Source organism: Notechis scutatus, chromosome 1 (genome assembly GCF_049901735.1).
Source record: "Notechis scutatus isolate UNSWTSFEM ecotype Mainland chromosome 1, rNotScu1.2, whole genome shotgun sequence".
Lineage (NCBI taxonomy): Eukaryota > Metazoa > Chordata > Lepidosauria > Squamata > Elapidae > Notechis > Notechis scutatus.
In genome coordinates this window covers 66,203,349-66,216,327 of record NC_142009.1, presented here as the reverse complement: position 1 = coordinate 66,216,327, position 12,979 = coordinate 66,203,349, and the positions used below count along the sequence as shown (strand labels likewise).

General features: G+C 35.7%; 1 protein-coding gene across 4 annotated transcripts in view; it reads right to left on the bottom strand.

The window, feature by feature from the left end:
• HEATR5B (HEAT repeat containing 5B) overlaps positions 1–12,979 on the bottom strand; it is a 48,360-nt gene that overhangs the window by 33,111 nt on the left and 2,270 nt on the right. For all 4 annotated transcript variants that reach the window (XM_026669338.2, XM_026669336.2, XM_026669337.2 and 1 more), the window contains exons 3-15: positions 12,362–12,573; positions 11,663–11,771; positions 10,144–10,293; positions 9,457–9,628; positions 9,026–9,183; positions 7,912–8,161; positions 7,180–7,335; positions 6,008–6,258; positions 4,801–4,912; positions 4,099–4,251; positions 2,693–2,792; positions 2,095–2,204; positions 1,500–1,663 (exon numbers count right to left, since the gene is read on the bottom strand). In XM_026669338.2, coding sequence (XP_026525123.1) covers positions 1,500–1,663; positions 2,095–2,204; positions 2,693–2,792; positions 4,099–4,251; positions 4,801–4,912; positions 6,008–6,258; positions 7,180–7,335; positions 7,912–8,161; positions 9,026–9,183; positions 9,457–9,628; positions 10,144–10,293; positions 11,663–11,771; positions 12,362–12,573 — 2,097 coding nt within the window. The remainder of the gene's footprint in view (positions 1–1,499; positions 1,664–2,094; positions 2,205–2,692; positions 2,793–4,098; positions 4,252–4,800; positions 4,913–6,007; positions 6,259–7,179; positions 7,336–7,911; positions 8,162–9,025; positions 9,184–9,456; positions 9,629–10,143; positions 10,294–11,662; positions 11,772–12,361; positions 12,574–12,979) is intronic.

Below are 12,979 nucleotides of genomic sequence, written 5' to 3'. Positions count from 1 at the left end.
CATGCGCATCTGGGTTCTCCTTCCATGTAATAGAGAAAGTCTATGTTATTGGTAGGCTCCTCAGCTCAAGCAAAGTGAAGACCTTCTCATAAGCTGCATTATTCAGTGAAATGGATTCAAATCACATAATTATCAGTATTGCATGAAATTCCTAAATTACTATGATAACTACATAACATACATTTTCATCCGAAGTTTCTATCTGGAATATTTACTGATTGATTGATTTGTATCCTGCCTTGATTATTTTTACAAATAACTCAAGGTAGTGAACATATCCAACTCACTTCCTCCTCCTATTTTCCCCTCAACAACCTTTGAGGTGGGTTGGGCTGAGAGAGTGACTAGCCCAAGATCACTCAGCTGGTTTTCATGTCTAAAATGGGATTAGAACTCATGGTCTCCCACTTTCTTGCCTGGTGTCTTAACCACTAGACCAAACTGGCTTTCGAGTATATGAAAAGGAAGTATACGTCACAATAGAATATGTAAAAACTAGAGAACCACAGCATCTAATAACTATAGAAGGTACAACTTTGTATTCTTACTAGAATCTTCTCCGCTTCTGTCCAATATACAACATTCATTAAGGTCAGACAAATATTCATATACATTCAAAGACAACTTTCTAGAAATAATTTCTAATTTCTTATACATTGCATTAATAGATTGCAAACCTAGTGTTGCACTGTATTTCAGCTCCTACTAAAAGTTACTGAGGTAGGGAACCTGAAGCAGGAGCCTTTAGTGATATTGAGAATTATATTGTATACACTAGGTCTAATTGCTGCCTTGCTCTCAATGGCAGTCTACACTTTATAAGAAGGTATTTTTGCAGGCAGCATCAAAAGAATGAGGAGAAAAAGCTGGCATCACTTCAAAAGTATGGTTTTTTCTCAAACATTAATAACAATATAATTCTCTCTAAGACACCCTCTATATACTAGTCCTTATTCCCCAAAGCAGAAGTGAAAGCTGCATGGTGAAAAAAATGGGGAAACCCAAGATTTAGGGAAGTTGTATATCTGCTATGGAACAATTAATTACATTAATTGGGGTAAATATGTCTATATCAGCCATGGGGGATTATGGCTCTCCAAATATTGCTTTATTGCATATTCCCATATTAGCTAGATCTATGGAGAACTGTGCTCAGTAGCATTAGGGGTATCAAAAGATCTTTTCATTTCTTTCATATTCTTAGCTATACTATATTGTTCTGGAAACTGATTGGGCAACTCTGAAAGGATCGAATGCAGAACCCATTTTATTTTTGGGTGGGTCGATTTCGGTGTCAAATAGCCATCCAGCCACCCGAGTTCATCTTTAGTAAATAAACAGTTTCCCTAATGAATTTTTGCCTTAACAATCTGACTCAGATTTAATATGCTAATATTTAAAAAAACAGAAAATGTGTAATTTATTTATTACACATACAACAAGTGTGTAATTAAAAAACAACTGACACTTGGGAAGGATTGGAAAACAAAACTGGATACCTGATCTTCAATTGATTTGTGGTCTGTTTCTTGCAGCCAAGAGCCAAGAAGGACGCTATCATCATAGTGGCAAAGTGATCTAAGCAGGGAGGTAGTTGTATTAGCAGAATTGTCTGTCAGAGTAAATTCTGCCACCAGCTCCCGAAGAAGTGGATTAAAAGAACCTAGAGCAAAACAATAAAATACCGTTTTTTACATGGGCCGTTAAACAACAAGCAGTACGATTCAGCCTAGTTTTAAAACAGGAAAACCAGAACTAATAATATTCTAATAATATATCAATCCCATGGCAAAATAGTGTATTCCAGAAGCTTCTGTAGCTTTGTATGATGAGCAATTCCCCCATAACATTTGTATGATTACAAGATCATTATTTGAATACAACTCCTGGATAGTTGCAGGAAATGTTATTTGATGGTAGTGCTATTATGTATGAAAGTGAGTATATGGAAGCACAGAGTTCTCCTGCTGAACTTTATTTCTTTATTTCTCTATTTAAAAAAAACAGAGAAATAAAATGTTTACAAAGCTTCTACCTCATGTTAAAGTGGTATTTTTAAGATTTGAAAAAATAGTGAAAAGAAGTGAATTTTACCTTCGTATGTTTTTGGTGGTAACAAAGCCAAAATGTCATAAAGCCTTAATCGAACCATTGCTGCACTTGCCTTCAGATGTGCTCCATGGGTTTTGATTACAGAAGGAATGCTAAAAGAAATGTTAAAAAAAACACAATCATGAAAGTTACTATTACATTAAAAAGCTATTTAATTTATACTGTAGATACAGAATACTGGGAATAAAACCACCTTTTCCCCTATAAATTTTGGAAGATGTGTGCCAAAAGGGGAACATGTTATTTTGCTCTTTGAAATTACAGAGGGAGGGAAAGTTGGTGCGATCACAAGGTAGAGAGAGAGAATGCAGGGTATCAATGAACTTACTCCAAGTTCATCACCCATACACACCTGAACTCTCTTTCACACAAATTTATTACAATTTAGCCATCCACCACAGCCATCCACATACACATGTTCATCTGGGGAGGGAAAATATAAAAAAGATTAACAGAGGAGAGAGAGGTTGATTAGCAGTTGCAATAAGAACAAAGATGACAGATTGTGTTCCATTAGTGATTAGGCAGACAAACCTATTTTAAAAGAAAGCTAATTTCAATTTCTAAGAAACATACTTACTGAGACATCATTGTCATAGCACATTCAATAGGTGTCATCAATTTTCGAATAACATCTTCTGTTAGAAGTTCAGGACAGTGAGCAACAAAACTCCTCATAGCTAGCAACAACAAAAAATTGTAGAAATGCTAGCTTTAAAAAGAATCAGTGTAATTTAAGTATCTATTAAATATATAACGCAATTAACAGTTGAACTGATATATGTTCAAAATAAAATTACTGAGGAGAAGAAAAGACATATGGAGCCATGGTAGCGCAGTGGTTAGAATGCAGTGTTGCAGGCTAATTCTGCATTCCACTGCCAGTTCGATTCTGACCAGTTCAAGTTTAATTCAGCCTTCCATCCTTCTGAGGTCAATAAAATGAAGACCTAGATTGTTGGGGGCAAAGGATTGTAAAGCACCGTGAAGCAGTTGCTGATTTGCTTCCGGGTGCAATTCAAGGTGCTGGTTGTCACCTTTAAAGCCTTTCATGGTTGGGACCAGGTTATCTGAGGGACCGCCTCTTGCCAGTGACATCTACCCAACCCATCTGAGCGGGGAGGCAGGGAATGTTGCGGGTTCTGTCCCTGAGGGATTTACACCTGGTGAAACCCAGAAGGGCCTTCTCTATGGTGGCTCCCTCTCTCTGGAACAACATTTCCCCAGCGATTAGAATAGCCCCCACTCTAATACTCTTCCGGAAGGCCTAGTTCTGCCAGCGGGCCTAGGGAACCCAGAGCGGGATGGAGCCCATTAAATGGCTTGTGTGCTTTGCTGTCATCAGGACAAGGTGGGAGGGAGTTGGGGGGTGATTTTGTTATATTGTACTTTATTAATTTATTTGATTATTTTTGTTAGTTTTTATTGTTTTAAATGTGGTTTTATATTCTGTAAGTTGCCTTGAGTCACTGTGGGCAAATAGGTGACAATATAAATTCGATAAATAAATAAATAAGTGCTATTGCTATGCCATTTGCTCTTTTTCTCTCTCTCTTTGAAACAGGGCTCTTTGCTTAAACTACAGCTTTCCACTAAAAAAGAAAAGATAAATTGGCTATCCACAAACACACATACATAATATAGTGACCTAACAAATATAGTGTTCAATTCAACTATACTTGCATCCTGTTAAAAAAATTAAGAACATCGTATTCTATTCTCATATATTAGCATATTCTAAATATGGATACGATGAAATACAATCTGGCTGCATGTTTTCCAAATATATTCTTAGTAATTTTTCATTTCAATGCTCATAGCATATGTACCAGTTTTTCCTCCACTTTGTCACAAGCAATCATCTAAAGATTACTCAAATAGATGTTTTAGTCCTTTTGAATCTAGCTGATTACTTTATTCCTAAAATATGGAATTAGGCTGGCTGAAAAAGTATTGACAAGGTTACTGTATGTTTGAGATTCATACCACAGAGAGCTCCTGCACGTCCTTCCAGTGTTACTTGCCATGTAAAGGAATCTCCACGAGCTTTTTCAGCTTCTAATTCCTTTAGCGAACGGGGAAACACATTTCGCCACAGTAACAACATTTTAGGAAGATGGTAACGGACAACTGAAGGACCTACCAGGAACACAAATCATACTGGAGCTTAATAAGTCTTCATGAAAGATAAAACAAAAGAATTCTAAACAGATGTCAATGTATCTGTAAATGACATTTTCTAAAACTAACTTTGTATTTTATATGCCACTTTGACAAATTTTTAATTAAAATACAATTATTCATTAAAATAAATAACTTGCAGAGTAAGGTTAGGAATCTTACTACCATTATAATTGATTTTAACATTAAAAAATTTGTACTTTTATAAATATACTTACATATTAATAACATTAAAAGATTCAAATCAACTAAAGCTAACTTTAATATTCTGTTACCATTCAATCTGAATTACAATTTAATATTCCTAACTACTGATCAGAGTATATTTCTACGTAGACTTTTACTTCATAACAAAAGTATTCTAGCAAGGCAATTGCACTTTCAAAATAATCTGCATTTTGGTAGCAAAAGCAGAACATGGTAAGGTCTAGTATTAGGGAGATAGCCACAATCTTGCTGCTAAATTCAAGTCAGACTGCTAAAATAAAGGAATGTGTGTATACACACCTAAAGTCATTAGAGCACCCAGTAAAAGCCACCCAGCCTGGGTTCGCTGTAAGGACAGCCTGCTATTTTGTGCAGCAGTCCGCAAGAGATCCTCAGCAATGCTAACAACCATCTAAAATAAAGGGAAAATTAACTTAGAAGTGAATTAGAAACCATCTTAATAAAACTCATAGCTGAACATTAACACAGGATAGAAAATAAAAACTTTACTTAATATTAATATTATGTTCATTTCATTTCAAATTATTTTTCCCTTTAAACAGTAAAATGAACAAGTCAAACAAAAGAAGGGGTTGAAAAACTCAGTAGGGGTTGGTTGAGACTCGGGGTAGGCAAACAAAAAGATTACTAAAGAAAACAAACCAAGATATGGAATGTGCCGAGAAACGCCTTGAAAAGAAGAGCAAAAAGGAGGAAGTGCTCCAACATAAAATGAAATTTGCTTCCATTGTTGTGACGATAAACATATTTACCCAGGAATAAGCACTATTATGTAATAAAAATGAGCATGAGAGTATAAAATACCTATACCAATTTAAGAAGCATTTTAGTATCTTATAAATAGGAAGGAGCAATTATAATTTCAAAACTGATGCTTCCTAGCTTTGGAGCATAACAGTGTTTACAAAAAGGTATTTCCTTTTTGGCATGGCTAATGTATCTCAGGTTCATAGAGAGGTACATGTTCGTTGATAGCTATAGCTTGAGCTTTTCAGACTTTAACCTTGAATATACGGTAACTGGGAAACTAACATTCAGCAATGCAAATCTTTGAATGCAGCTTCTTTGGAATATACCTGTGATGGCGAACCTATGCTAGAAGTGCTAGAAGTGGCATGCAGAGCCATCTCCGCTGGCATGCAAGCCGTTGCCCCAGAGCAGGTTCACTGCACAGGTGCACGCGCCGCCCGCCTGCCAGGTAATCGTTGGGTAGCTGCTGCGCATGTACGGGGAATGGGACACATGCAGATGCACACACATGTGCAGAAATGCATGGTGTATGTGGGGGTCGTGCACGCATGCGCAAGGGGCATGCCCCCCGCATGCATTGTCTTATGGTTGATGGCACGCGTGCACTTTTGGCACGCGAGGATGAAAAGGTTTGCCATCACTGGAATATACCATTAAACCAATTCATGTTATTTTGTAACAGCATCCTTCTGTATCCCAAAACAATTCCAGAAATGCAAGTAATTAATAATCTCACCTTTCCTTTGGCATGAGGAATGCCTAGAGAACATTGATGAACTCCACCTAACAAAGCAGCCATTGCAAAACTGTACCCACTAACAGCTTCTGGGGAAGTCTTCAGGTTGTTAAGCCTTTCTGCACACCGGTCCAATAACGGAGTCAACTGGAAAGGCAAAGCAACAGCCACACAACGCAAACACCACGCAGCAGCAAGTCGAGCAGCCATACTGGGATGGAGAAGAACCGAAGTAACAGTCTCAAGCAATCCTGAAAACAAACCAGAAAAGGAAATATTTTGAGGAAACTACCCAAACATTTATTTGTAGTAGATTTGGTCAAAGAAAGAATTGAAATGATGTAAATCTTTCAAACTGAGTAACAAAAGATAGAAAGCTATCTATTTTTGATGTTTAAGTCTTGAAAACGTCAAAAAGCATTCCTAACACAAAAGCACTCTTTAGATGCCAAGTTCAGATTCAATGGCTTTTGTCTATTCTAGAAAATAGGCTTTATCTGCCTTGCAGTTCACTAGCATCTTAATTTGTCTTTTTCTGTAGGAAACAATTTTAAGAAATCACACAGATTTCTGATCAATATATGCACTATACATTATCTAGATTTTTATGGCTACCATTCCCACCATAGCAACTCTGGACATTGAACAAAGCTGAAAATAGAAAATATAATACTTTTTTAAAAACCCAATTAAACAACTGAAGGTAAAAAAAACCCTCAAAATCACACCAAATCCCAAGTCTCTATTATGCTTTATATTTTTATCGCTATGCTTTATTTTTTATGCTTCATCTTTTTGATTATGCTGAAAAATGAAACAAATAGCATCAATAAAATCAACATTTTAGTATTTTATTATTTTGATTGCATGTTACATTCTTAAATCTGTATCTATTATATCACTTTCACATTATTAACTGCCCTGATGTATTAGAAAGGTAGGAAACTGAACTATAAGTAAACAAAACAAACAAAAGTATATTGGTGCATACCTATGCACTGGGATGAAAACTAGAGAAGCCATCTGATGAGGAAACATCTCATTTTCACTGGTACTTTGGCTTTATATTTTATATCAGTATTGCATTACATACATAATTAAATGGTAGAAATAAATAAATAACTTCACAATTATTCTTATTGTGCCTAGCATGGCAGTCTTAAACGATTTACCTATAGAAGGTTCCTGTATAAGGGGTGATGCAGTGGCATTCAGGCTTTGAACTAAACTTCCTAGCTCCTGAAGAGCACAAACCATTACATGTTGACTTGCGGCAACTTCTGCTGCTCCTGACTTGTTTTCAATATTAGCATCATTCACAACTGTTTCTGTCAAAGTAAATTGAAAAATGGTAAGTAACCCAGCATTCTGTTCCATTTAAAACATACTGCTTCGGACTAGGTTCCCAAAAAGGTATTTCAGAGTGCATGAGGAAGAAGCCCAGTAATAGTGAGGCCTACCCTCCTTCCCTAACCAAGGTTCCAGAGATCTTCAAAACATAAGTATGAGATGGATGATGCAGGGTGAGAAGCAGGATGTGGAGCACAGTGGTGTGGAATGGGGAAGACATAGGCAGTGGGGCGCTACAACTCATTTGTAAGGGTGAACAATCATGGGGATGCTGTAATGGCCTTGACTTTGGGACTGAGTCATAAGTAGCTTTTGGAAGATTCCCCATAACTGGTCATAAATCAAGGACTACTTGTACTGCATTATATTTTCACACTCTTTATTCTTCAGGCACACAATTGCTGCAAAAGATCTCATTTATATCATAACCACATAAGCCAGTGTCATACAGACGTAGATCAATAAATGTGAAAACCACCTTATCCTAGACTTAAAAAGATTGGATAGCAATAATAAAAACAATACATGCATGCACTAATTTTTTTTTCTCTTACCGACTGCCTTCATCTGTTTATCAATAGCCTGACAAATATCTTTAGCAGCAGCAATCTGTGCTTTCTCTCCCAATAAACTTCCTACTGTCGCTCTGAGGATAAAAGAGACACATCTCCGAGAGTAGACAGCTTCTACGTGAGTTTGAGTTGCACGAGGATGAGAAACCAAATCCAGCACATGTGACAGGAAAGTTGCAAAATTGCGTTCTAGCCACTGACCTCCTAGGGTTGTGACAAAGACAACATAGGCCTGGAAAATTTGAAATGATTAAGTTACTTGAGGTATAGGGGATTTGTATTCTGAATTTAAAATTCTATTTATACCTTTTACCTTCAATTCTCCAATATCCCCTATCCCACCCCTTAAAATTATATAATGTTTTGTTTCTGAAGTGAAAATACCAGATCAGGCCCTCTAATATTACAATCACATAGGTTTATCAAACTCAGTAACACCCCATCTATAATGAAAACTAGTTACAATCTCTATAACTAGTTCCCATCATACTTATAGCTTTTTAATATCATGATAATATTGTGAGGCTATATGACAATCTCATTATATATGGCCTCAAGGTTGTTCGAAGCCCCCAAAATGCTACAAGTTTCTTGAAGAGGACTGTCAAGAGTTTGAGCAAAGGCTTTTCTCTTAGGAATTTAACAAGCATCTTCACTTATCTACCGAATTTAATCTACTCCCTTGTAGAGCATGTTATAATTAGGACCTGAAGGATGAGGTTATTCTTGCCTATGTCTGCAGCAGTCAATGTAGTATTTCTATTCTTTAGAATAAACAAGTAGGTAAATAAGTTTTATTCACTGCCACTTGTTATTGCTGTTGAAAAAGCTCTGCATTTCAAAAGAATTCTATTCCTTGACTTTTCAAAAAACAGCGAAATGGCCACTGGGCATACCTGCACGCTTCTTCGAATCTCATTATATACTTATTTGGCTGGAACTGTAAGAATATCATTGAAAAATAATGAAAAGCAATCATTATATGCTCATTAGTATGTACAGAACTAGCTTCTAGCTAGTTCTATGAAACTGTGTGTGTGGGGGGGTTGTTTTCCTGATTGTGAAAATACTTTATAGCATTTTAAAATAAACCTACCTGAGTAACCCCAACTCGCACTTCTCGATTAACAGATCCTCCTACTTTTAACATCTCTCCACCACTTTTTAAGAATCCAGATCCTCCTCGCAAAAAACCAGTGGCCATGAGTTCTAAAACCTCTTCTAACGTTGCTTTCTTCACATTCTGGCGCATCACTTAAACAAATAAAGAGAAAATGTTATTCAATGGAATATTCTCAATCAGTTCTCATTGTATTTTTGAGATTCTGGTAAGTACTATGTCATGTTAAAGATACCAATGTCTTTAAAGACATGAAATTAATACAAAATTTTCACAAAATTAAAAACTGTAAAAATAAATGGCTTTTATCATTGTTTACAGTTAATAGTAAACACTTTAAGTTTATCCATGTGTCTATTGCTGAAAAACAAAATAATAATGATATGAATAACTCAAATGGATTATACCTGCTGCTTGCTTTGGTATCAGTGCTGTAGCCATAACTGTCCCCAGAAGTTTGGATACTGCAACTCGTACACCATAATTTGAGTTCTCCAGTGCCTTAAAGCATAGAGTTGCTACATTTTCTAATTCTGTTGTCCACATAAACACAGCTTCATTTTGCAGTTCTAGTAGACACTGCCAAGAAAAAAATCCCAAAACTGTTAATACTTTTTGAAATTTTGTCCATTCATTCTTTGAATTCAGCCATCACAATTACTATCCTTTTTCCTTTTAAAAACAAATTGTAACTGCTGAAGAAGCTTCTTGAATGAGAAAGCGAAATGTCTTCAAAGGAAAACAAGAAAGTCCAGTTGCCTTTTGAAAAAGCACCTTTGGGATATTTGATTTTCACCTCAACTTTAACACCTAATGTCAGAAATAAGACTGTGAATGTGAATATTGCACTGCAGCAAGCTACACACCTTCATAAAGTGATAACAAACTAAACTGCAAGCATATCGCTGTATTTTTCCAGAAGAATCTATAACAGTGGTTGTAGGAGAAAAAATGCTGTATGATTATAGGGGCAGTGCCTATTTCTACAACAAGCTGTACAATGCAGAAAGCATACTTAGAATCCTAGATAACCTAGAAAATGCTATGAATGATGCAGTAATGTTTCTTCCATTTAAACATTTAAGCAAGCTTACCTTTGCTACTGCACAGCGCACAGCCATAGCTCTGTCTGTCAGGAGAGACCGGGCATTCTTATAAATATCTCGGTGGCAAGAAGCTGCTGCACCACCCAAGCCACTTAAGACTTTTTGTAAACTCATTAATATTTCACTCCGTCCCTGTGACTGCAAATCACCAGAAGACATAAATATATTGTATTTTTACCAAAACCATGCTTCCCATTTATTTAAAAACAGTATATGTTGTAATGAAAAAAATATTCTTGAATCTCTATGTAAAAATGGAACTTATCATAATAATAAATATTACCTTTTAATATAGTATAAAGATCATAATCCTTATTCCTAAATATGATGCTGGAAAATTCTGTTCCAAGATCACAATTTATGGAACTCATATAAATCAACATTCATTCTTTTTTAAACATATATTGTAGTATTTTATTTCACAAATACTTGACACATTTCACGCTTATTGAAAAAGATTATCATTCCCTTCAGCCATTTCTTAAAAAAAGAAAAAGAAATTGCTTCTAATTTTCTTTTCAAAATTAAACTAGGAAATCATAAGAGGTGATTGATAGAGGCAATCTCTATTCACCTCACAAGTTTAAGATCTGATGGAAACACGACTTCTCCAACATTTATGATAACCACTCCTGTCCTGTAGTTGTAGAGTATAAATTATTTTGTATAGTACATTGTATGGCTCTATATGGATGAATCTAGCCAAACAGTGCTTCAGATCATCGTAGGCTTAGCTGGTTGCCTTTTAATAATGTGAATTAGCTTTACATGAAAATGTATTAGTTGAATGTGGAAATACAAAAAAAGCATTAAGATTCAATGCAACATTTATTTCAAGCAGTAACTATGTTAATTACAAGTCACATCTCTATTTTTAGCTCACCACAACCTTGAGAAGTACAAAGATTTTGGTGACATCTTAACATCAGGTAAATTTATTATGCCACAAGCTTTCATGAACATAAGCCACTGAAGCCCACAAAAATCTATGACATAAGAATTTTGTTTCTATCTAGATCCGTAATGGCGAACCTATAGCACATGTGCTGGAAGTGGCATACAGAGACATCTCTCTGGGCATGCCAGCATGCCAGCATGCCCATTGCTCTTCTGGGTTCCAGCACACACATGCCACCCATCTGGTCTTCACGCACACGGGAGCGCCAGAAACTGAAGAGCAGCTCCCAGTTGGTCTTTGCGTGTGTAGGAGCACCAGAACCAGACAGCAGCTCCGCACACCATGCATGCACGCTGGCCAGCGTGCACGCATGCACATTAGAAACTGGAAAACCAGATGGCTGGTGTGCATGCGCATGCCAAGGAGCTGCTCTTCTGGTTTCTGGTGTGCACGCACGTTTCAGCACTCGGTGCTGAAAAAGTTAACCACCCCTGATCTAGATGGTCCAAAATTACTTTTTGTTGTACAATAGAATTACCAGACTCTTAATTAATTAAATGAATACAGTGCAAAAAATGCAAATATTCTGTGAACATTTCTTTTACTTACTTCAGCACTTTTCAAAGATTTTAAGAGATTGTTAACTGTTTCAGGAAAAGAACTGCCCAGCATTCTTCCCATTTTCTCATAAAATGCTCCAACACATGCCACTGCAGTACTACAAAAATCAAGATAATTTTGATCAGATAATTTCTGATTATTTTACACTAATAGATTCTGTCAAAAAAAGGACTAAGGTGAAACCATGGAAAGGAGACCAATTGAAAATCCCAAGTCTTCAGAATAAACTTTGAAATAATAAAAAAATAATGTGGAAGATGATGATAGCAAATCATTTCTCCACCGTTGTTTAAAGTGTCCATTTAATCACTAGCAGTCAAACTCAGCTCAAAAGTTTCTGTCTTTTAAATGGGAGCATCAAGCCAATATGTTTTCAAGCAAAGATGCACAAACTTTAAAATTTAAATAATCCAAATGTATAATCTGGATACTGCAATGATTTTATAGATGAACAGATTAGTAGTGAGGTAACAAGGACACAGATGTAAAATTTCCTAACTTTGACCTTGTGGTTTCAAATAATTTTTTCTTCAAATAAAATGCGTCTACCAACAATTTGGCATATTTCAAGCATTTTATATGTAAAATAATCAAATGAAATAGTCTCATATGACTTTACATATTGGATGTATTCCCTAATATATTTCTGAGATTGTGGAATTTTTCTGGTAGGTGACATTTACTTACAGTTTGGTCGGTAAATAGGCAGAAGTATCATCTTTACTCCTGATGATATCATTACATTTGTCAAGTGTTTGGAAGACAGTAAAAGTATCTCCAATGCTGTATAGAGCAGCAAGATTTTTAGCAAGCAATTTCCTTGTTGGTGGTCCAGGAGAACTGCTGATAAGACCTGTCAGCTGTTCAACAAGCTTTTTTTGTTTTTCTTTTACATCTGTCTGTTAATGAAACAAATGCAAAACTTGTTCAGTATTTATATGAAATTAATGAAGTTCATTATAACTTTGTTATGTCATAGCAACATTTAGTTCAGATGTTTTCTGGAAGTTTATTTTTTTATGTCTGAATATGAACATAAAATCAATGCCCATGTATTTAGACTAGAGGATTCATTAAATAAAGCTAAAAATACTTGCTTCATTCTCAAGTTTATTTTCATAAATGCCTTTGGCATTTTTCAAAATACTGATCCCATTCAGTTGGAAAGGAAATTATAATGCATAGTTTAAGGAGCCTTTCATTGCAAATTAATAGTTTAATTTAAACTAAAAACTTGAATTATCAGGTTAAGAACTTTGTATCAATCACAGCTTTTTTTTAAAAAAAAAAAAAGATCATAGACCA